Consider the following 26,502-nt stretch of genomic DNA (forward strand, 5'->3'; position numbering starts at 1 on the left):
ACTTTCTTTTTCCACCCTGATTTCTCCCCCTCCACACATCGACACTCTGCTTTCACAATTTTACATGCAATGCAGCTGAGCCAAAAACAAGATTTGCTTAAAGAAATCATTTAAGGGATACTTAAAGGTGGAATTCCTCTAGCCAACATTCCATTTGCCTTCTGGATAACCTCTTGGACTGCAAACCAACATTTTGTGATTTGTGTGCAATCGCTCCCAAGGAATGGATTATGGTCATTAATGAAGGATGAAGGAAGTGGGTGATGAATAGAAACTAGTAGTGGAGGATCATTGTTCTTGGTGTACTTGTAGAGTTAATGAGAACTGGCGAATATTAAGACCTTTAAGAGTTAAATGAAGCTTCAAGGATTTTGGGTAACTTGAAGTTAGCAATCATTGGCTGTGGGACGTTGGTACGTTGCAACATGCTGTGGTGCAGAGAGGCTTGGGAGTGATTGTGCACAAATTGCAAAGGGTTGGTTTGCAGATGCAATAGGTCACCGAGAAGGCAACTGGAATGTTGGCCTTCATTGCTAGAGGGATTGAAGTTAAGAGCAGGAAGGTACTCATGGGTTATTATTGAGTTCTAATTAGTAAGCTTAATTAATAAAGGATTCGGCAGTTCAACCACCTTTTCAAGTGTTTCATTTAATCTGATCAAACCTTTCAAAGTCAAAGTCAATACAATATCAAAGTACGTATATGTCACCATATGCTACCCTGAGTTTCATTTTATGAATTTATGAAAAACTATAAATAACAAATTCTGACTAACAACTGATGTGCAAAAGGAAAATCATGCAAATTATAACAAAATAAAACCTTTTAGCTCTATCCCCCATTAAAGCAGCAAATTCCAAATCCCACTGCCTTCCAGATGGGAAAACTCTCAACCTGATTTTCTTCCTTCCACTATTTTGGTCTAATCTGCAAATTCTGGCAAGATATCTTCTAATCCTGCTTCCAGGCGATTCAGCGGACATAAGGGACTCCAGAAATTAATGTTTTTGGACAGCATTGGTTGCTTCAAGCAATCTTGCAAAAAAAGTCCTTAAAATCTGACTTCCTGTTTTCTGATCAATTTTTAATTGTGTTTTACATCCACCCACCAGATTTCTTTGTTTCTTGTCAATGAGCCAGTTTCACAAGTATTGCATTATTTTTAAGCTAAAAGTTTCCAGCCTCTAAGAAAGATTTCTTTGTAGCACTTTGTAGAATGCATTTTAGGTATGTTTATTCAAGTGGCATAGGAGCTAGCAGTGAGCGTGATGTTTTACACCGCCATTGTTCCTGACTGGCCTTCAATTCCCGCTACCCACACAAAATGCTGGTGGAATGCAGCAGGCCAGGCAGCATCTATAGGAAGAAGTACAGTCGATGTTTTGGGCCGAGACCCTTCGTCAGGACTGACTGGTAGTAAGAGATTTGAAAGTGTAAGTTTAGTTATCCCTTTTGTTCAGGAGGCTGATGGTTGTGGGGTAGTAACTGCTCTTCAACCTGGTGGTACAGGTTAGGGTTATTAAGTCGTGGACCTGCTAGGTTGATTCCCGAAGCATGGCGGCACTTGCAGGCAGCCCCCATCATATCCGGAGACTATGTGGGTCGATGATAGAAAATTGCATATTTCACTGTATGTTTCAATATATGTGTGGCAAGTAAAGCTTATCTTTAAATCTTTCAACCTTTATAAATTGAGAAAATTTCTGATGGATCTAATGTTAACTTCTACTCTTATGCTATCTTACTGAAAGTGTTTTGGTATTTTCTGTTTTTATTTCAGATCTCCAACATCTACCATACCTTGCTAAAAGACCATAGATACTGTATAGGAGAAAATTAGGGCATTTGACCTATTGAGTCTGCTTTACCATACAATCATGGCTGATTTATTATCTCTCTCAGCCCCATTCTCCTGCCTTCTTCCCCGAACCTTTGATGCTCTTATTAATCAAGAACCTATCACACTTCACTTTAAATATACCCAAAGATTTGGCCTCCATAGTCACCTGTGGCAATGAATTCCACAGATTCACCACTCTCTGGCTAAAGAAATTCATCCTCATCTCTGTTATGAAGGAATGTCCTTGTATTCTGAGGCTGCACCATTTGATCCTTGACTCTCCCACTATTGGAATCATACCCTCCACATCCATTCAATCTAGGACATCCAATATTTGACAGGTTTCAATGAGATCACCCCTCATTTATCTAAACTCCAGCAAGTACAGACCCAAAGCCATCAAACTCTCCTTATATATTAACCCTTACATTCCTGGGATCATTCTTGTGACCCTTGTCTGGATCGTCTCCAATGCCAGCACATTCTTCCTTAGATATGAGGCCCAAAATTGTTCACATTGCAATAAATGTGGTCTGATTAATATCTTAGAAAGCTTCAGCATTACCTCATGCTTTTATATTCTAGTCCTCCCAGAAAGCATGCTAACATTAATGTTGCAAACAGTCTGGCTCATTCCAAAGCAGTTGCTGGAGAGGCATGACATTGTTGACTTCAGAACAAACTGGGTGCTTGGTCTTCCCAACATTGAGTTTGATAAATCTTTTGCCCATTCAGTACAAACATCAGATAAATATCCTGACAACTTAAGGTTAGTCAGGTTAACTTAAGGTTAACATGGTGTCCACATAGTATTAGAAACGTGGTGTTTCAGATCATTTAAAAAAATGTAGTGTGTCGGAGAAAATCAGAATTGGGTTTATTATTACTGACATATGCCATGAAATTTGTTGTTTTGCACAGAAATGCAGTGCAACACTTATCATTATTTTAAATTATAATAACGAGGTCATGTTCACTGACCATGCAAAAATCTGCTGGCAGGAGAAGAATCTGTTCATAAAATCTGAAAAATGTATCTTCAAGCTCCTGTACCTCCTTCCTTTGTGGTTGTAATAAGAAGAGATTGTGTTCTGGATGGTGAGGGTCCTTAATGATGGAGGCCACCTTCTTGAAGCAATGCCCTTTGAAGATGCCCTCGATGGTAGGGAGGCTAGTGCTAATGAAGGAGCTGGCTAAGTTTGCAACCCTCTGCAACTTTTTCAGTAATTGCACTGGGGCCTTCATACTGGTCTGGAACTGGACTCTCTGACAGTGGTGTCTGAAAAGAGGATGCTGTCCAAGTTGCATGCCATCTTGGACAATGACCCCCATCCACTCCATAACGTATTGGTTAGGCACAGGAGTACATTCAGCCAGAGACTCATTCCACCAAGATGTAACACTGAGCGACATAGGAAGAATTTCCTACCTGTGGCCATCATACTTTACAGTGTCAGACACCCTGAGCCAATAGGCTGGTCCTGGACTTATCTCCACTTGGCATGATTAACTTATTATTATTTAATTATTTATGGTTTTATATTGCTATATTTCTTCACTATTCTTGGTTGATGCGGCTGTAACAAAACCCAATTTCCCTCGGGATCAATAAAGTATGTCTGTCTGTCTGTCAAACTGAGATGCAACCGGTCAAAGTGCTCTCCATGGTTCATCTGTAGAAATTTGCTGGAATCTTTTACTGACAAACTAAATTTCTTCACATTCTGAATGAAAAACTGTTGCCATTACCTGGTTTTCTGCATTAATTACTCATGAAATGTGGTCTGATCCTCATCTAAGTCACAATAATAGACAAACACAATCTGCCTAAACTAATAACACACAAACAATTGTTCTTTTCGTGTCTTTATTCAACACATTGTTTAATCATTCACAGACCAGGCTGGAAAAGGTATGTGAATCCTTGCATTTAATAACTGGTAGAACTTCCTTTAGCAGCAATAACCTCCACCAAACATTTTCTGTATACGCTGATCAGACTTGCAGAATGGCAAAGATGAATTTTAGATCTTTCCTTTATACAAAACAGTTTATCAATATTTCTGGGATACCTTGCATGAACAGCCCTCTTCAGGTCATGCCACAACATCTCAATTGGGTTAAAGTCTGGACTCTGGCTTGGCCATTCCAAAGAACAATTTTCTTCTTTTTGTTGTTGATTTACTCTTGTTGCATTATCTAACTTCGTTTAAACTTTAAGTGACAGACCGCTATCCTGACCTTTTCCTGTAAAATGTCCTGATACAATTTTGAATTCATTGATCTCTCAACGATTGCAAGTTGCCCATGTCCTGAGGCAGCAAAGCAGCCCCAAACCATGATGCTCCTTCCACCGTGCTTCACAGTTGGGATAAGGTTTTGGTGTTGGTGTGCAGTGCCCTTTTTCCTCCAAACTTTTTTCTGCCAAGTTCAACTTTTGTCTCATCTGTCCACAGAACATAGTCGCAGAAGTGTTGTAGAATATTCAGGTAGTCTTTAGCAGCAATGTTTGAGAGCAGTGATTTTCTCTGCAGAGTCCTTCCATGAACACCATTCTTCTTCAGTGTTTTCTTTATAGTGCACACATGAACAGAGACTTTAGCAAGTTCCAGAGGTTTCTGCAGGTCCTTTGCTGTTACCCTTGGGTTCTCTTTCACCTCCTTAGCGATCGTTGATTGGAACAGCTGACTCCAAATAGCTTTTGTATAATGCATTGCCCAAAAGGTTTACATATTGAACCTAGACTGTGATGGTTTAAATGGTGTACTCAGTATTGATGAGAAGAAGTATAACTGTTTGTGCTTTTTTAGTTCAGGCAGATTATGTTTGTCTATCAGACCTTGTTGTATGAGTAATTAATGCATAAAATCAGTTAACTACAAAGGTTTCACAGACTTTTTCTTGCGACTGTATGGCCACTGGCATACCTATGCAATTATGAAGGGAAATGAAAGGGAGCAGAGTTAGATTTGTCCAGATTATACCAGTAACACCAGGGGTACCAAAGGAAAAGCTGGAGTTGAGGATATGGTAACTCATTTTCCGATTGCATTTGGATAGATAAGAACAAAAAGCCAGTCCAGGCAACTGGACAGTCGTGGAAATGAAGGATATGCATGAACAACAATGTCAAAACTATAAGCCCAAACTGACAGATTACTGTTAAAGTGAGTGTTTTCACTGAGTTTTCCAAGCAATAATGATAGCTTGATTTACCTATTATTTCCAGGCATATCCTCCATATGTGGTTTTCATTTTTGATACCTCCCGAGAAATTCAGTTTTGCTAAGCATATTTTTTTGAAATAGGTCCGGGTTATTTATTTATTTATTTTTGCATATTAAGGTACCGTCTGGAATAGGCCCTTCCAGCCCTTTTAAGCTACACTGCCCAGCAACCCCCTATTTAATCCTAGCTTAGACGTGGGAAAATTTACAATGACAAGTTAACCTACCAACTCGTTCATATTTGAAACTGAGGCACCTGGAGGAAACCCACATGTTTATGGGGAGAAGGGGCAAACCCCTTACAGACAGCCGCGGGAGTTGAACCCATGTCTCTGGTACTGTAAAAGGTTGTGCTAACCGTTACGCTACCATTTCACCCCCAAAATGTCTACCAAATCACCCCAGTCTTCATTTTTGTTTTAAATGTTTAAACTCCAAAGCTGCCACACAATTATTTTTCCAAGACAGCTACATCCTCCCCACCCCACCCCCCCAGTTGCAATTGTCTGAAGGATTATGCCATTTTCTGCACATATTGGAGATCAGAAATAAAAATAGGGAGTATTAAAAATGCTCCCAACATTATTTGTCAGCATCTCTGGTGAGTGGAAATAGAAATAAACTTCTTGGGCAGTGATTTTTCCCAATTCTGTGATTATTTGACCATAAGACCTCAGAACAAAATATGACCATTCAGCCCATTGAGTCTGTTCCACCATTCATTCATATCTAATTTATTTTCCTTCTCAACCCAATTCTTCTGCCTTCTCCCTGTATCTTTTGACACCCATACAAATCTAGAACCCTACAACCTCCACTTTAAGTATACCTGATGATTTGGCCTCCACAGCCATCTGTTGCAGTGAATTCTACTGATTTATCACCCTCTGGCTAAAGAAGTTCCTCCTCATCTCTGTTCTAAATGGATGTGTATTCTAAGGCTGTACCCTCTAGTCCTAGACTCTCCCACTATAGGAAGCATCCTCTCCATGTCCAGTCTGCCTAGGCCTTTCAAAGTGGTAATTTGTATAACAAAGCTTTGAAGGCATTCTTTAAATTCCTACAGTGAATTTTTATTAAGAGACTGGAAACCCATGGGATTAATTAAAAGAGGTGCTGGAGGATGAAGTTCACCAAAGGTCACTTTGGGTCCATTCCTCCTTTTGCAATAAGTGTAGGCTTTGTAAAAGGAGGCGGCTTTACAAAGTTTGAAGACAGTTCAATATTTGCCAAAGTAATTCACGATCAGGTAAATATACATCTCAGAGTGACATGGAGAGCGCCGTAAAAATGGCAGATGGAATTAAAGCAGAGAATTGTGTCGTGATGCCCTCTGCAAGCAGAAAATGGAAAGACAGTATACACGGCACAATTTTGAAAAGCTTAGATGATCAGAGTGGATTTTGGTATCTATTTAACAAACTTCTTAAAGTTGCCGAGGCAAGTTGGTAAGGTGGTTAAAATGCATTTAGAATTCCAGATTTAATACTGAATAGTCTATAAACATGGCAGAACGTTACAAGTAATTGACTGGGTCTTGACATATTGAGAGTTCTTTATATTGTACTTCGGGTAAAAAAAATAAAGGTCTTTGAAATGTGCTTCTTAAAATACATATTTTTTTGCCATTTTGTTACTGAGGAAGATGAAGAGAGCTTGCAGACATTCAGACTATTTGGATCTGAGGTGGTTAAGTGATTGTCTTATAGGTGTTTTCAATATATTGACAGGTTTCCAGAATCAGGTTTAATATTACTGGCCTATGTCATGAAATTTATTTTTATACAGCAGTAGTATGTTGCAATACATAATCAAACCTGTAAACTACAGTATGAAGTATATATCAAAAATTAAATTAAGTAAGCGGTACATAAAGAGAAAATAATAAGTACTATAGTCAAGTGATGTTCATGCGTTCAATGTCCATTCAGAAATCGGACAACAGAGGGGAAGGAACTATTGCTGAACCACTGAGTGTGTATGTTCAGGCTCCTGTAACTCCTCCCTAATGTTAGTAATGAGAAGAGAGAATGTGCTGGGCGATGGGGACCTTAATGATGGATGTCGCCTTTTTGAGGTATTGCTCCTTGAAAATGTCCTGGATGCTGGGGAGGCTCGTGTCCATGATGGAGTTGACTGAGTTCACAACTTTCTGCTGCTTATTTTGATCCTGGGCAGTGGCCCCTCCATGCCAGATGGTGATGCAACCAGTTAGAATGCTCTCTACGGCACATCTGTAGAAATTTGCTAACAAATCTTCTCAAACAGAAGCCACATACAGCCACTGTTGTGCCTTCTTTGTAACTGCATTGATATGTTGGGACCAGGATAGATCCTCAGGGATGTTGACACCCAGGAACTTGAAAGTCGATGGTGAAAGACCTTTGTCCCTTGTCATTAGGTCAATAACAAGAGGTGATGGAATTAAAATCATTCGGAAACATTCCCAAAGGGTGGTGAGATTTTTTTACGCAAACACGAGGAAATTGCCACTGTCTGGGATGCTCCACTTGTAAAGAAATAATGCTGTAAGCCGCTGTCATGAATTCTTTAAAAGGAAAGTTAAGTACTTAAAGGTGAGAAATGTACAAGCTATGAGCAAAACCCAGTGAGGCTGAACACAGAATATGTTCTGAATGACATATTACAGAATGGTGTGAACAAATAAAGGAATTATTGTGTCTGCATATACACATCCCCAAGAGCTAATTCACAGGTATAAAAGGTAAAGTACTAGCATAAAACACAGAACATTACAGAATAGTACAGGCCCTTCAGCCCACAATCTCGTGCTGACCTTTTAACCTGTTTGATCATAATTAGATATTATTGCGGGTTTCTCCCCACTCCAACAATTAATCATCTGGTTGTTAGCAGGGGTTCCACTTAGTTAAAGGTAGAGATATATGGCATGAAAAAAGGTTAGGAACCCCTGATTTAGTATACGTGGATCATCACAGCTTAGTACAGACTATTCAGTAAATAATGTTGTACCAACCTTTTGGACTACTTTTAACCTTTTTGTCCTTCTACCCTGCCCTCCATTTTTCTATCATCCATGTATGTGTCTATCTTAACAGTTTTTTCAATGCCCGCTGTGTACCTGCCTCTGTCACCACCCCTGTGAGTGTTTTTCGTACACCAATATTCTTTGTGTTAGCAAAAAACCTACCATAGTCAACCTCCCCTGTACTTTCCTCCAATCACCTTAAAACCATGTCCCATGATGTTAAAGCCATTTAACATGAAGCATTTATCCCAAGAGTGATGCGGTACAAAAATAATTAAATAGTCCCATGGTTATCTGAAGCTTTAGATTGTATCTGGGGAACTGTGTCCAGAGTGGTGTGTCCCAGTTATTGAATCTTTGAAATGTTCACCCAGCCCCCAGAAGGTATGCAGTGCAAATACATCACCATGATATAGAGGCTAAATCTTAGGCTAAAATTACTTTTCCATTCATCTTACCTGATAGTTTTGTTAATTAAAAAAACATACATTTCTGAATTTAAAATGGCTATAAATGTGCAATTGTTCTTTTATTTTGGGATGAAGGTGTGGTGTGCTTGAGTATATTTGGATGGAGAACAAGCCAGACTATACGACATACAGTAGGAGCAGAATTAGGCCATTCAGCCCTTCGAGTTGCTCTGCCATTCCATCATAGCTAATTTATTATACCTCATTTTCCTGTCTCCTCCCCATAATCACTGATGCCCTGACTAATCAAGAACCTCAAAGCCAGTAGTCAACATTTTGCCGAACTAGCCACTAATCCTGGCGCTGGAACACCAGTGGTTTACTGGTAGGAGCTCGAATGAAGCTTCTGAACTCAATAGTACATTCTGTCCGAAGGGTGGGTTTGTGGAGTGTGTCTTCGGCTAACACTGGGGTAGGGTCCTGAGGAACAGAGTTATCACAAGAGGAACACTGAGGCACAGATCTGGTGGACATGGGTCTATCTCTATGTAGCACTAGGGGTATTGTTCTCCACACAGATAGACCTGTCAATTTCATGATCAATAGAACTGGAAATTTCACCCAGCACTCCCCTTGTGTCCTGTTTTCTGGTGACATTGATAGCTATTTTTTCAAAAGCTTTGCTTTGACCACTCATTTAACCCCCAGAGGAAATAAGCTGCCAATTGTGTTATGTGTTGCTTTGGTTTATAACTTTCCTTTCACCTCCTAATCTCTACTTCTCTCAGAGGTCTCTGTGAGGGAGTTAAAAAATAGAATAGTGTAGCATTGGAGCAGACCCAATGAAGCAATTAAATTTGTAATCAAATGGCCTTCTACACTAATCACGTCTGTCTACACAATGCCCATACTCTTCCATTTTTTCACATTTATGTGCCCATGTCTCACTCATTTATGGAGTCTTTTGTCTTGTTCTTTCATGCTCGTCATTTATTGCTATTTGCATTTGTGTTTACAGTTTAAGATCCTCTTTACAGTTTCTGCGCTATAGATTTGCTAAGTATGCCTGCAGAAAAAGAATCTCAGGGTTGTACAGGTATTCCACTGCTATCCGAAACCTTTTGTAAGCCGAAATGGTGTGAAGCGAAGAAGCAATTACCATTCATTTATATGGGAACAATTTTTGAGTGTTACCAAACTCAAAAAATAACCTACCACTGGAATTTAGAAGGATGAGAGGGGATCTGATTGAAACATATAAGATTATTAAGGGATTGGACACGCTAGAGGCAGGAAAAATGTTCCCGTTGTTGGGGCAGTCCAGAACCAGAGGCCACGGTTTAAGAATAAGGGGTAGGCTATTTAGAACAGAGTTGAGGGAAACTTTTTCACCCAGAGAGTTGTGGATCTATGGAATGCTCTGCCTCAGAAGGCAGTGGAGGCTAATTCTCTGGATGCTTTCAAGGAAGAGTTAGATAGAGCTCTTAAAGATAGCAAAGTGATATGGAGAGAAGGCAGGAACAGAGCATTGTGGATGATCAGCCATGATAGCATTGAATGGTGGTGCTATCTTGAAGAGCCGAATGGCCTACTCCTGCATCTATTGTCTATTGTCAAATCAAACCAAATAACACATAAGACCTAAAATAACATGAACACATAGTAAAAGCAGGAATTATATGATAAATATACAGCCTATATAAAATAGAAATAATGTATGTACAGTGTAGTTTCACTTACCAGAATTGGGAAGATTGAGCCAAAACCGATCTGTAGAAAAAAATCGGAACGTACGCACAATTGCACACACCTGCCCGCACAAGACTTCATGGTCATGGTAGTCTTTCTCGGAGTAACCACAAGTTCAAAGCAGGCGCCTTTTTTCGTAAAAGTGAAAATCCTCCTTTGGTTAGCAAAAACAGGTACTAATGTAGGTCTTTCGTAAAAGCAAAATGTTGTAAAGCGAACATTTGAAAAGCGGGGGATACCTGTATGTGATGAACAAGGCACACAAAATGCTGGGGGAAACTCAGCAGGCCAGGCAGCATCTGTGGAAAAGAGTAAACAGTTGATGTTCCTGGCTGAGACCCTTCATCAGGACTGCAAAGTTCCTCCAGCATTTTGTGTATGTTGTTTGGGTTTCCAGCGCCCGCAGATATTCTCCTGTTTGTGTTGTATGTGGTGACATGTATGTACTCTGATAATAAATTTTACTTTGAACTCTTAAAAATCTGCCTCTACCACCACCCCAGGCAGTGTATTCTGGGCACCCACCACTCTCTGTGTAAAAACATGCCGTTACCCCCTCACAGACATTTCAACCTTGGTAAAAAGTTACTGTTTACTTTATCTCTGCCTCTCATAATCTTATAAACCTCTATCAAATTTCCCCTCAGCCTCTGCTGTTCCGGAGGAAACAGCCCGAGTTTATCCAACCTCTCCCTACAGCACATGTCCTCTAATTCAGGCAGAATCTTCGTAAAAGACCCTAATGGGCACCAGCCTCCCCAGCATTGAGGATTGAAAAAGGCAAAACCTCAGACGAGGCAGCATCAATGAGTAGGGACCCCCATCACCCATTTGCTACCATCAGGGAGGAGGTACAGGAGTCTGAATAAACACACTCAATGTTTTAGGAGCAAACACGAGGAAATCTGCAGATGCTGGAAATTCAAACAACAGCACACACAAAATGTTGGCGGAACACAGCAGGCCAGGCAGCATCTATAGGGAGAAGCGCTGTCGACGTTTCGGGCCGAGACCCTTAGAAACAGCTTCTTCCTCAACACCATCAGATTCCTGCGTGAATAATGAACCCATGTGCACTACCTCAGTATTTTCCCTTTTTTGCTCTCTTTTTGCAATACTTAATTAATTTCAAGGACCAGTGAGAGTTCAGCGGATGCTGCTTATCTAATCCAAATTTTTAAAAGTATATTTTGTTATTGGGTATTGCAATGTGCTGCTGCTGCAGAACAACAAATTTCACAACATGCGCCAGTGATATTAAACCTGTTTCTGATTCTGATTCTGATGTGCCTTTCTCTCTTGCCTGTTATATTTTTGGTGTGTTTATCATTCCAAACTCTGAGATGAACTGTTCTTGTTCCCTGAAGTGTTGAACAGTCCACCATTTCCCCTTTAGCGTAAAGTTTTTCAGCTTCAGCATTGCGAGCTGGTGACATTTCTACAGATGTGTTTGCCTGACAGCATCCGGTGCTAGTGAGTCCCTTGTCTGGCAGGAATGATGATTGACCTTGGAATTTCTGAACTAAGGAAGGGAAAGCTGGCCTGTGTTTCCCTTCCTGATTGCTACTTGATGACCCCACTGGGATATGCATTGGCCATGGACAGGATTGTATTAATCTGCGAAGCTTGATGTTGCTAAATCATAAAGGCCTCTATCGTGACTTATTAACGATGACGACGTGTTTAAAGTTAAGGAGCACATGTGGAATCACATCTCAGCAGAAAGTCTATAGATTTTTATCTCAGGATAGGGAGAAAAATTGGCAGAGAAAGATTGCTGATTAAGTAATCTGTGCATATATACAGTTGTTTCAAAATTGCAAATTACAACTTCTACATCTGGATGCAAACTATTTGCTCTGCTCCAGATGGTCCACACAGATCAACAAGCGGAAAGCATCATTACTGATCTGGCAGCTCCTTTGTTGCTTTTCCTCCTATTTCTCTTGGAGAGGCACCAAATGCTCTCCCGTTCAGGTGTTTTAACACCCTACGAGCATGCTAACATTAAGTATAAAGTTCTCTTGATGCCAAGTATAAAAAGCTAAATAAGAACTTAAGAAGTTGAAGCAGGAGTCAGCCATCTGGCCCTTAGTGCCTGCTCCGCCATTCAATAAGGGCATGGCTGATCTGAACTGTCCTGGGTCCGGCGTGTAAGTGCAATTACGAAGGAAACACTGCAGCACCTCTACTTCCTTAGAAGTTTGCGAAGATTTGGTGTGACATCTAAATCTTTGACAAACTTCTACAGATGTGTGGTGAACAGTATATCGGGCAGCTGCGTCATAGCCTTGTATGGAAACACCAAAGTCCTTGGATGGAAAATCCTACAAAAAGTAACGGATACAGCCCAATTTATCATGGGTAAAGCCCTCCCCAGCATTGAGTATATCTACACCAAGTATTGTCCATCATCAGGGGCCCCCACCACATAGGTCATGCTGTCATCAGTAAGATGGTACTGGAGCCTCAGAAGTCACACCACTAGGTTCAGGAATAGTTATTACCTCTCAACCATTAGTCTCTTGAACCGGGGGGGGGGGGGGGGAATAACTTCACTTGCCCCATTACTAAACTGATCCTATAACCTTTGGACTCACTTTCACAGACGCTTTATCACACATTCTCAATATTTATAGCTTATTTATTATCATCATTATTGTTATTTCTTTTTCTGTATTTGCTTAATTCATTACCACAGCTATCTTCAGATGACAAGTCAGTCATAGGGTATATTTAACACAGAGTTTGATAGGTTCTTGATTAGTAAGGGCATCAAATATTATGGGGAGAAGGCAGGAGAATGGGGCTGAGAGGGATGATAAGTCAACCATGATGGAATGGTTGAGGAAACTCAATGGGCCGAATGGCCTAATTCTAATTTTTTTTTATCTAATGCTCTTATGATATCAACTCACTGTAATGTGTATTACGCTGTCTTGTAGAACTATGCGGACGGAGTACACTATGAACAAGTGACCAACAGGGAGCTTGGATCGCATGACAACCTTTCTACGTCCTCGTTCATGAACTCTCGACTCGTAGGTACGTCCTGAAGCGGTGTGTGTGTGTGTGTGTGTGTGTGTGTGTTCATGGAAGAATCGTAACATTGCTAATGTGAGGCGTGTTTCCCAGCTATTTGTCCAGTTATTTACGTCCAGTCTTTACAGTCTGAGATTACAGGCGGTATACAGATGAATATTAGAAATGTGGTGTTTTGGAAGTTAAACCAGAACCTAAAAGACAAAGAACCGAAGTTGTTAAGAATATGAAGCACTACAGACGAGTATAGGCCCCTAATCTTGTGCCAACCTTTTAAACTACTCTTAAGATTCATCCTCATAGCCCATCATTTTCCCATCATCCAAGTGCCTTTTAAAAGTTTCTTAAATGTCCCTAATGTATCTGACTCTACCACCACCACTGGCAGGGTGTTCCATGTACCCAACACTCTCTGTGTAAAAAAAAAATACCTGTGACATCCCCTGTAAACTTTCTTTCAGTCATCTTAAAATTATGCCCCTTGTATTAGCCATTTCCACCTTGAGAAGAAGTCTTTGGCTGTCCACTTGATCGATGCCTCTTATCATCTTGTACTCTTGTACCAAATCACCTCTCATCCACCTTCCCTTGAGAGAGAACAGCCCTACCTTTCTCAGTCAATTCAGGCGAAGTACAAAGGATAGTGATGAATAAAAATATCAAGATATGCCTCATCGGTATCCTTACTCAGTTCTTTTGATGTTGGCGATATACTTTCCTTCACTATCTTCACTTTCCATCCCATTTGAGAATTATTCCATTGTTCGCGCCCCACCCACCACAGCTCAATCAGAATGGTTGTATTTGTGACACCTACAAGCTCTCAATCTGCGGTCCTTTTATCTTGATTAGATATTGATATTCTAGGGAAGATGAAGTGTTAGTAACGTGTTTGCTCCTTTATACAGTTTGAGATTGTATGTCTGCTGAGTTGGGCTGCCATTAATGTTTAAACAGATGTGCAGATTACGATTTGCATTTCACCAAAGTGTGAGGCTTTTTAACTGCTTTTACACTCAAGAACAAATGTAGAATGATATTGTTTCCCTGGTTTTGCTTTGGGTATAATGCATAGAATGTTGAAATTTGCGAGTATAATGTCAGTGTCTGCAGATAATATGTATGCTTCCATTTGCTAATGTTCTTGTGTTATGCTGGAAGAGCATGAAGTGTGATAGCATTTTAATTTTAAATCTACACATGCACAAAATGACCAAAAATATTATAAATGTGCAGTAATGTGTAGAATGTAATTAATGAGTGGTGCATTTGTAGGGTAGTCTCTTTTACCCTCTCTCCACCATCAGGCAGGAGGAACCATAGCATTAGGCCAAGGACTGTTAGGATGGGGAATAGTTCCTTCTCGCAGGCTGTGACACTTCTGAACTCCCTGCCACCAGCTTTCATCATGAATGAAGTGTCATTATCATTATACTGTTTACTTTTTAGCTTGTGTCATAAATGCACCTTATTGTGTGTTAATTTATTTGTTGTAATATTACTTCATGTGTTGTATGTGCGTGTGAGTTATACGCACTGCCTTGAGCACCTTAGTCCAGAGGAATGTTGTTTCGATTGGAGGTATACATGTGAATGGTTGAATGACAATAAATTTGAACTTGAAATGCTACCACAGAACTTGCTGAATTCAGACACAGAATGTAATAAATCTGGAACTCCATTGTCGGAGAGCTTTCAGATGGATTCCATTTACTATCTTAATTTCTGTCATGACCTGTAGTTTTCTTTGGCTTCTCAGTGCTCACATGTGCCAGGTCTGTCAGCTCTGGTGAGCCTTGGCAATGAGTGTCATTGTGGGGAACACGGCCAACCCCACTCTCAAGCTTGCCTATATTGCTTGATAACAATCAGGGTTGAGAAAGCAAAGGAGTTATTTATTTTCCCTAACTCTCGAGAGCTGAAGCTAATGTAGCAGCTATCTCACCAGATCATCTGACTGTGCAAACTGTGTAATACCGAGAAGCCTGTATTATTCTCTTTTGTACGCTGTTCACTGGGTTGGTTGTCTGTTGTATCGTTGCCACAGGCAGCTGTAGAGGTGAAGCCATTGGGTGTGTTTAAGCCAGAGACTGATGGATTCTTAGTTAGTCAGAGCATGAAGGGATACGGGGAGACGACAGAAGAGTGTGGCTGGGGGTGGAAATGGATCAGCCATGGTCAATGGCGGAGAAGATTTGATGGACCAAATGCTCCTATATCTTATGGTATCCAATAGTGATAGGAGACCTATGCAAGAGAGTTTTTAAAGTGAAAAAACCAATGCCCTGGGGCAGTTCCACTCTCTCACCTTTGGAAGTATGTGTCCAGTGGTACGACTAGTCATTATAAACTGGGATCTTCCTTGGTTGCAGTGGATAACCATGATGTCTTCTGTGCCTCACCATGCCCTTCGCTCTCCGTGAAGCTTTGCTGCACCGACTTCCTGGCCATTGCATTTCACTGTTGAAATCATCTACCCTGTTCGCTGGAGCTGACTTCACAAGCTAGGACAGACATATACCACTGTCTCACCAGGGTATGAGGCTTCCTGACTTTTACCTGATTTAGATTCCCCTGTCAAAGCAGTGTACTGCGGTGTGGGGTACTTAGAGCCATGGGTGAGAGGTGAGTGTCTGGTGGGGCCCAAAGGTTGTGTCCATTCTGGGGCAGCTCACTCACAAGCCTCTTCACCAGAGGTGTTACCACTCCCTGGAGACCCTACCACCCTCCTGCTCACTGGTCAGACACATTAACTCACTGCAGCAGAGCTGCCTTCACAGAGTACTTATTAGTGGGGTAACAGCACAAAATGCTGGAGGAACTCAGCAGATTAGGCAGCATCTAATGGAAAGGCATGAAGAGTTGATGTTTTGGGCCAAAACGCTACACTGACTGGTTGCATCACATCAGGAGTCCTGATGAAGAGTTTTGGCTCAAAATGTCGACTGTTATTCCTTTTCCATTGATGTTCCCTGACCTGCTGAGTTCCTCCAGCAATGTGTGCTTATTGCTCTAGGTTTCCAGTATCCGCAGCATCTCTGTGTTTATTATTCGGGTAAGCATGGCTTTTGTTGAATCTCTGGCAAAGGTTCCCAACCGTTTTGTGCCATGGACCAATACCATTGTGCAAGGGGTCCATGAACCCCCACGAGTCTGTTGGTTCCTGATATTTTTGCAATCCAGTTCTTCAGAAGTTACAAGTGACACACAAAACATGTTGCTTATGATCATTTTACTAAAATGTTGCAAGAGCAAAGAAGGACAGGAGATGTTGAGAAGAACAAAAAGCTCTTCTCCTATCAGACAATGGATAACATTAACAAATGAGATAGCCAGATTTAAGTAATATGATGCCCATCACTGGGCGAGTCTAGAACAAGGGGGTACATCCTCAGACTACAAGCCTGTCCCTTCAGAACTATGCTGAGGAGGAATTTTTTTAACCAAAGAGTTATGAATCCGTGGAATCCATTGCCACAGAAGGCTGTCGAGGCCAAGTCTTTGGTGTTGTGTATTTGCAACTTAATTAAATAGAGCATATACTGTATCATGACTCAACACTTCATTCTCTGAACATGTCTTAATTTCTCATTCTCATTTCCATGCTCCCTCACATCATGTGTTTTTCTGACCCAGACTGATGACATCATCACCGTATCTGACAAGTGTCAAACAGACCTTGCCTTTTCAATACATGACATCCCTCCTGTCCCGAGAAATGAACTTCATTGTTTAAGAATATACTCAGCTCACAGATTTAACCATTTCAATTCAACACATATTCTCTGTTATGCATGACTATGACCAACATTTTTTATGTTTTAACTGAATGATAACTCTGGAACTGAAAACTTCATTTTTGACTTACAACAGTTTTTATTGTTTCAAAACCCCAACTTAAGGCTCTACTTCTATCCAAAATCGTTAAACTTCAGAGGTTGTTTCCTTTGAGGTCTCTCTGTTGGTTTCTGTTTGCTTTCGATGTCTGGTAATGGCTTTTGCTCACTGTGAACCTGAGCTTGTTTGTAACTGTCCATCATATTGTCCTCCTGTCCGCTACCTCATTGTCAAATCCTTGAATTTCCTCCTGTTTGTCAAAAGTCTCTCTTGTGTTGAACTTTTTTACGTGTGTGGTGTTCCTTGCATACTATACCCCAGTTGGAGATTCAGCTGTCTCTTGATTTTCTGATTTCCTCACCACCCTGTGTGATGTTCTGTTGAAAGTTGTGGTGATTTTGTCCACTTTTTCTTGCTGGATATGCATGGTGTCCCCAACTTATACAGTAGACTCTTCTGCTGCTCTGTGATGGTCTGCACGCAGATTGTACTTTCCTTTTTGTTCTGCATCATGATCTCGGATTTCCAGTTCTCCTTGATGTCTGGTAACTTCCCTCTCTTTTTCCAGTTGTAGAGAAGTTCGGCAGGACTTTTCCCTGCAGTGACATGTTCCACACATCTGCACACAATCACATGTTTTCTCAGTTCATGTTTCCAGTCAAGTCCTTCTGCTCAAGCAATCCTAATCCTTTTCATCAGTGATGCATTGTGGCGCTCCACTTCAACATTTGCCTGAGCCCACTTTGGCATTGTTTTCAGGTGATTGATTCCATTACTCTCACAATATTCCTTGAACGGTTCAGGTCTAAATTGAGGTCCATTATCTGATTTGACAGATACGGGCAGTCCACGTCTACTGAAAATGTTCTCCAGACTGTCAATAACTCTCTCTACATTTGTAGAGGTCAAAATGTCATATTCATAAAATCTGCTGTAGTAATCAACTACTTCTGGAATGGAATGATCCAAACAAGCCAACAGCTACCTCCTGCCAAGGACCATCGGATAATGGTGTCTGTTTTAGTGGTCCTGGAAGGATGGGTCTAGACACAGTTTGACTGCCGTGACAAGTTCTGCAGTATTTTTCAGCTGCTTTATCCATGCCAGGCCACCAAACTTTGGTTCTGAGACACTGCTTTGTACCAACAATTTCCAAGTGTCCTTCATGAGCTAGAGCAAGTACCTGTGTGTGCAAGGCTTTAGGTAACACAATCCATGTCCCTCTGAGGGTGGGATGACCCACTACACATGGCTCATTTGCACTCAGCCTGGCCTGTTCTGTCTTCAATACATATTTCATATTCAAACACCCCCTCAAACTCCAGTGATGTGCTGGTTGAATACAGGTACAGCTTTCTCTCCTGCTTAGGAATATATGAATGGCACTTTATCTTCTCTGAGTTAAATTTTTCCCACACATTTTCACCCAGTATATTACTTCTGGCTTCTGAATCTACTGACATGCATAGATTTCCACCCCCTACACAAAAAGTATTTTTTGCAGATGACTCTCTCATTAACAACTTATGCAAATTCCTTCTGTTCATCCTCAACATTGTTCACTTTTTGTGTCTTTAATCCTTTTGTCCGACACAGTTTTGTAAAGTGATCCTTTCCAGTGCATTTTCTGCATGTCTGTCCATGAGCTGGGCGCATTTAGACTTCCTTTTTACCTCTGTCTTTTTGCCATGTGTTGTGTCCTCATGGTGTGAAACAGGGTGTGCAGTCTCGAGCAAGTATTAGTTTCTGAATATTCTCTGGTAGATTTCTCCATACATAGACCTGAGTGACATTTTCCCACTCTGCCATCCCTGATTTGGTTGCCTGTGTCACTTCAAAAATTACAGGTTTTTGCCGCCTGCTGAAGACAAGTAGAGAACTGTTAACCGTCTTACCTTGCTTTTGGGGCAAGTTGATGAAAATGCTACTGCGCAAACGTAGTGTTGACCTGGGGAATGAAGTAAGCATTCAGTGCATCCACTGTAGCCGCATAGTCTCTGACTTGTCCTGTGTTTGATGGTGTAGAGAATATACTCTGCCCATCTGGTCCTGCAAACTGCAAAAGTAGTGTAGTCCTTCTTTGTTGTTGCATTATCGTCCACCATCAGTCCTTTACTTTTGGCATGAAGTTCAAATAAGTCAAGCCACCTTGTCCATCTCAGACCTAGTGTAGCTGGCTCTGTAAAACATTGGGAATGTTTGATCCTGGATTTCTCCATTCTCATCAATTAACGATAAACTTACTTTCAAAATTCCATCCTCATGGCCACTGTTGTGTGTTTACAACCCAACTTAATACTTAATTAGTGCATATATCATGACTTGATGCTTCATGCTCTGAATGTGTCTTTATTTCTCATTCTCGCTTCCATGCCCCCTCACATCATGGCATGCTGTTCTGTCCCAGACTGATGGCATCATCACCGTACCTGACAGGTGTCAAACTACATTACCTGACCTTACCATTTCAGTTTCTGACAAATGGATAAATTGCAAGCAGAGGTAAATAGTTTCTTGATTAGTCTGGGCATCAATGGTTATGGGGAGAAGGCAGGAGAATGGGGTTAAGAGGGATAATGTATCAGCCATGATGGAATGGCGGAGCAGACTTGATGGGCCTAGTAGCTTAATTTGCTCCCGTCTCATGGACTTATGTGACCAAGAATTTTCTAGAAAAATACAGAAGCAACCTCACCACAATTACTGAAAAATTCACTGTACAAATACATGTCTATCATCAGGATAATCATATGCCATTTTGTATGATGTCAGTGATCATGGTCTCATGACCATGATTGATCGTAACAAGTTTTTTTACAGAAGTGGTTTGCCATTGCTGTCTTCTGGGCAGTGTCTTTACAAGACATTGTCAATACTCTTCAGAGATTGTCTACCTGGCATCACATAACCAGGATTTGTGATATGCACCAGCTGCTCATATGACCATCCACCACCTTCTCCCTGGCTTCACATGAAACTGATCGGGGACCTAGGCAGGTGCTATACCTTGCTCACAGATGACCTGCAGGTTAGCAGAAGGAAGGAGGGCCTTACATCTCCTTTGGTATATATCTCCCACAAATTAGAGACATTTTTAAAAGATGCTGCGTTTAATGCTTCTCCTTATAATACGTTGTTTGGCTTTTTCTTTGTATTATTTGTGAGGCATTATTCCATGTGATACCTTCTGTACATCGATTGGGAAATTTATTCCCTGTGTCAGGGAGAATCTCCATTTAGGATTTGTATTCCTGGGAGTCATTTGTATTCGGAGCACAGAATTTGGAGTACGAATTGGCTGCAACTTCAGGAGTAATTATCCAGCAAGAACTACAATGCTCTTCTCTTACATGATAAAGAGAGACTGATGAGGTAAATGCCAACAGTTTAGGAAGGTAAGCAAGTTTCTTCCCTCCTCCCTAACTAGCAAACACCCAGATTGATGACAAAGTATTAAAGGCTGCATTTAACTCAGCATTTCTAAATTTTACCCCACAGGAAACTGCTTCATGTGATCTTTCAAGTCACAGAAGTGATTACCAGCTGTGATTGTGTATCTTCACTTCTGACCTAGATTTTATGGTAACTTTTGCAGAATATCTATTTGGTTATAGATTTGTATATCACTGAAAGAGGCCCTTTGGCCCAGCCTGCCATGCTGACCAACATGGTTATCTAAGCTATTCCTATTTGCCTACACTTAACCCTTATCCCCCCCAAAAAACTTTTCTATCCACATACCTGTCCAAATGACTTTTAAATATACAAATTTTGAAATAAATTCATGATCAAAGTGTGTATATACCAAATACTACCCTGAGATTCATTTTCTTGTGGGCATTCAGATTAGAACAAAGAAATACAATAGAATCAATGAAAAACTCGACATAAACATATACTGACAAGCAACCAATCTGAAAAAGAAGACAGTGTGTGGAAATTGAAAACAAATAATAATAATAATTAATAAATATTACTGCAAACATTAATTGTAGTGTCCTTTACGGTGAGTCTATGGATAGTGTTTAGTGATCAGTTTGGGGTTGTGTTGAGCAAAGTTAACCTCTTTGGTTCAAGAGCCTGATCGTTGAGGAGTAATACTGTTCCTGAGCCTGTTGATGTGGGACCTAAGCCTCCTCTACCTCCTTACTGATGACAGCACCAAAAGGAGAGCTCTAACTGGATGGTGGACGTCCATGACGACCGATGCTGCTTTCTTGTGTCCTTGCTTCTTGTAGATGTACTCAATGGTAGAGAAGTCTTTGCTGAAAATGTATCTACCTCTACCTCTTCCACTGGCATCTACCCACTACTCTTTGTGTGAAGTTGGCCCTCAAGTCTCTTTTAAATCTTTTCCCACTCTCCTTAAACCCAGTTCTTCCAGTTTTTCATTTGCTTTCTATGAGGAAAAAGAACTGTGTTCATTTACCTGATCTATGCCCCTCATGATTTTATACACCTCTGTTAAGTCTCATAAAATTACAGAGAATATACATGAAGTAGCTACTTCATTAGGTACGTCCTGTACCTAATAAAGTGGCCACTAAGTGTAGCATTGTGGTCCACCTACTTCACGGATCAACGTGTTGTGCTTTCAGAGAATCTCTTCTGCACACCACAGTGGTAACATGTAGTTAAATGAATTACCATCACCTTCCTGTTATATTGAACCAGTCTGTCCATTCTCCTCTGACCTCTCTCATTAACAAGTCATTTTCGCCCACAGAGCTGCTACTCACTAGATGTTTTTTTGTTTCTCGCAGCATTCTCTGTAAACTTCAGACACTGTTGAGCATGAAAATCCCTAGAGATCAGCAGCTTCTCAGATACTCAAACCACTCTGCCTGGCACCAACAATCATTCCGCAATCAAATTTACTTTGATCACATTTCTTCCCCATTTTGATGTTTGGTCTTAACAGCAGTTGAACCTCTTGACCATGTCTGCATGCTTTTATGCACTGAGTTGCTGCCACATGATTGGCTGAATAGATATTTGTATTATCAAGCAGGTGTACAGGTAGCAACGTGGCTGCTCAGTGAAGGGCTGGGTCTTATTCACTATTTTTGTAGGGTTTCCTGTTCAAGGGCATTGGTGCTTCTATATTAGATGCAGACAGTCAGTATGCTCTTCTACACGTCCTTAGAAGTTTGGCAGAGTTTTACATGTCACGCCGCAAACTCTTACGGAAGTAGAGGCACTGCTGTGCTTTCGTTGTAATTGTTCTTGTGTGCTGGGTCCAGGACAGGTTCTCTGAAATGGCAACATTGAGGAATTTAATGTTGATTACGCTCTCCACCTCTGAGTTTCCAATGGGTTTCCTCCTCCTGAAGTCAATAATCAATTCCTTAGTCTTGTTGACTTGGGTAAGATTTTGCTGTTAAGGCACCACACAGCCAGATTTTCAGTTTCCCTCCTATATGCTGATTCATCATCTCCTTTGATTTGGCCAACGACAGTACTCTCATGGGCAAACTTGAGTATGGGATTGGAACTGTGCTTAACGTCACTACTTCAGCATAACACGACAACTACTGTATTAAATACATGGATAAGGAAAATCCAATGTGCAAAGGATAATTGTGACTGAACAAAGCTGTTGCCCAGTTCTGGTACGCTGTCATTAACAGTTACTATAGCTTGTCTGCTGGGACGGATCCTTGGCTTTAGTAAGCCCACAATAATGGTGCTTTGGGATGTGGTGGGTGTATTGTAGATCATTGCTGATGATCTCAAAAGATTTCACATCTGTTTAGGGATCTGTCCCGAATGGCTCCCAGATTTTTCTTGTGCTTATGAAATGTTTCCTGTAAAATAACACTCTAAACCCTTTACAGAGGCCAATCCATTTGTGCTGTTTGTAATTTTTAAAGTCAAAATAACTTCATTATTATAGTATGTATAAGTCACCATATACTACCTTGAGATTAATTTTCTTGTAGGCATTTACGGGAAAATAAAGAAATACAATTTTTGAAAACTACACAAAAACTGGTAATCACTATGCAAAAGAAGTTAGATGTACAGTGCCTATAAAAAGTATTCCCCCCCCCTTGAAAATTTTCATGGTTTATTGTTTTACAACATTGAATCACAGTGGATTTAATTTGGCTTTTTTTGACACTGATCAACAGAAAAAGACTTTAGTGTCAAAGTGAAAACAGATATCTTCAAAGTGATCTAAATTAATTATAAATATAAAACACAAAATAATTGATTGCATAAATATTCACCCCCTTTAATATGACACACCAAATCATCACTGGTGCAGCCAATTGGTTTTAGAAATCACAGAATTAGTTAAGGAGTCTAGCTATTTTTCAACCTATGTGCAGTCAAGGTGTTTCAATTGATTACAGTAAAAATACACCTATATCTGGAAGGTTCAACTGCTGTTGAGTCAGTATCCTTGCAAAAACTATACCACAAAGACAAGAGGACATTCCAAGCAACTCTGCAAAAAGCTTATTGAAAAGCACAAGTCAGGAGATGAAAACAAGACAATTTCTAAGTCACTGCATATTCTTTGGAGTGCAGTTAAGCCCATCATCAAGAAATGGAAAGAATATGGCATTGTTGTAAATCCACCTAGAGCAGGCCTTCCTCAACAACTTACCATGCAAGAAGCAGAGTAGTCAGGGAGGCCATCAAGAGACATGACAACTTTGGAGGAGTTACGAGCTTCAGTGGCTGGGATGGGATAGACTGCATACAACAACCGTTGCTCATGTCCTTCTCCAATGGCAGCTTGATGGGAGAGTGGTAAACAGAAGGGCAGTGTTGAAAAAAACCACACATAAAATCTCGGCTACAGTTTGCAGAAGGCATGTGGGAGACTCTGAAGTCAGCTGGAAGAAGGTTCTATGGTCTGATGAAACCAAAATTAAGCTTTTTGGCCATCAGACTAAACGCTTTGTTTGGCATAAGCCAATACACCGCACATCATCAAAAACACACCATCCCTACAGTGAAGCATGGTTGTGGCTGTGGGGATGCTTCACTGCAGCAGGTCCTGGAAGGCTTGTGAAATTAGAGGGTAAAATAAATGCAGCAAAATGCTGGGAAATCTTGAGGAAAACCTGATGCAGTCTGCAAGAGAACTGTGACTTGGGAGAAGATTTTTATTTCAGCAAGACAATGACCCCAAGCATAAAGCCAAAGTCACACAGGAATGGCTTAAAAATAACAAGGTTTATGTCCTGGAGTGGCCAAGTCAAAGTCCAGACCTCAATCCAATTGAGAATTTGTAGCTGGACTTGAAAAGGGCTGTTACTCGTGGTTCCCATGCAATCTGACAGAGCTTGAGCAGTTTTGTAAAGAAGAATGGAGAAAAGTTGCAGTGTCTAGATGTGCAAAGCTGATTGAGACCTATCCACACAGACTCAAGGCTGTAATTGCTGCCAAAGGTGCATCTACTAAATATTGACTTAAAGCGTGAGTAATTATGTAATCAATTATTTCATGGTTATTAATTGTAATAAATTTGACCAATTTGTAGAAATGTGTTTTCTATTGACACGGAAGAGTCCTTTTCTGTTGATCGGTGTCAAAAAAGCCGAATTAAATCCACTGTGATGCAATGTTGTAAAACAATAAAACATGAAAACTTCCGTGAGGTAGGGGTTGAATATTTTTTAATCTACTTCTTTGAGGCATTGCCTATTGAAGTTGCCCTCTATTCTGGGGAAAGTTGTGCCTATGATGGATCAGTCTGAGAAGTTAAGCTAATCGAGGAATTGCTAGGGGAAAGGATCTGCTCAATGCAGTTTGACACTTCTGTCGTTGTATCCTGGATAATGGACTACCTGACTGGCAGACCACGGTTCGTGCAGCTTCAGAGCTGTGTCTCTGGTGCCCCACGGTGGACCTTGCTGTTTACCCTATGTACTTCAGACTTTAGATACAACATTGAGTCATGCCATCTGCAGAAATTCTGTGATGACTCAGAAAGAGGTGGGTGTATAAAGGAAGGACGGGAGGATGAGTACCAGGGCCCTGGTGGAGCACTTTGTCAAACGGTGCAAGCTGAATCATTTGCAGCTCAACATCAGAAAGACAAAGGGGATGATGATGGACTTTAAGAAGACTAAGTATGCACTACTCCCTGTTGCTGATAGTGAGGACACGGATGTGGTGAGAACCTTCTAGTACCTGGGGATGCACCTGGATATCTCACTTGAATGGCTGAGAGAGGGAGGCTGCATACAAGAAGGGCTAGAGTCACCTCTACTTCCTGAGGAGACGGGGGTCCTTTAGAGTCTTCAGGCCTCTGCTTATATGTTCTATCAGTCTGTTGTCACCAGTTCAATCTTCTGTGCAATGACACCAACTCGGGTGATATCAACAGGCTCAATAAAGTGATTAGAATGGCTGGCTCTGTTATAGAAGACAAACTGGACACACTAGAGATTGTGGTAGAACAAAAAGACCCTATGGAAAATACTGGCAATTCTGGACAATGTTTCTCAGCCTCTGTATGACAGCTTGGCTGAAGAGAGGAGCACTGTTAGTGATAGGCTAAGACAACAGTGCTGTTCTAAAGAGCGCTGTATGAGTGAATTCTTGCCCTCGGCCATTGAGTCAACATATAGCTGGGGGAGTGATGACCTCCTCCTGTTGGATTGCTTCATTATCTTTTTCTTTCTTCCTTCCTTCCTTCCTTCCTTCCTTCCTTCCTTCCTTCCTTCCTTCCTTCCTTCCTTCCAGTTGTAATTTCCTTTGGGGTCAATAAAGTATCTTATCTATCTGTCTATCTATCTAATTACCTGCTCATTACTGACTCCACAAGTCATCAACAATGGATTGGTGTGAACTGTTGTGCTCCCAAAGATCTAGGCAGAATGTGATTAGCATCTTTGGATGGGCATACTCACTATTTTGACTTAGGGTCATGGTGGGTTTTGTGGGCAGAATGGTTGATCAAATTTTCTCTTGAAGTGGCTCAAAGGTGGTCAACATTGAATTATGATGTTTGAATTGAAATCCATCCTGAGATGCTCCTCCGCTAGCAGTACTGTACCTACTACCTTCCTGGCCTCAACTTCTCCACAATCCCAACCCACTATATTCTCTCGTGGTGTAGTTCCTGAGAATTTATCACTTTATCTAGGAATATTATTGGGTCAATATAGCACATTGTACCTGGAGAGTGTCAGTAAAGATTCAAGGCTTTAAAAGTAGGTGTGTGGAAAAAAAAACAGAAAAAAGGAATGTTTATCTATCTGTTGGATTCCAGAAGTCAAGAATGAGGCATCATACCTGTTGTTTATAGCCACTTTGTTAAGTGTTACCAGAACGAAAAAAACTCAATCATAAGGAAGTGTAGAGAACAAAATATGCAAACACGAGGAATCTGCTGATGCTGCAAATTCAAGCAACACACACAAA

At 40.8% G+C, this 26,502-nt stretch overlaps 1 protein-coding gene across 12 annotated transcripts in view; it reads left to right on the forward strand.

Annotated features, from left to right (window-relative positions):
* The window catches only part of LOC132405014 (transcription factor 4-like), a 649,090-nt gene that overhangs the window by 157,444 nt on the left and 465,144 nt on the right, over positions 1 to 26,502 (forward strand). For all 12 annotated transcript variants that reach the window (XM_059989695.1, XM_059989690.1, XM_059989698.1 and 9 more), the window contains one exon: positions 13,182 to 13,281. In XM_059989695.1, coding sequence (XP_059845678.1) covers positions 13,182 to 13,281 — 100 coding nt within the window. The remainder of the gene's footprint in view (positions 1 to 13,181; positions 13,282 to 26,502) is intronic.

The sequence above is a fragment of the Hypanus sabinus genome, chromosome 14 (genome assembly GCF_030144855.1).
Source record: "Hypanus sabinus isolate sHypSab1 chromosome 14, sHypSab1.hap1, whole genome shotgun sequence".
Classification (NCBI taxonomy): Eukaryota; Metazoa; Chordata; class Chondrichthyes; order Myliobatiformes; family Dasyatidae; genus Hypanus; species Hypanus sabinus.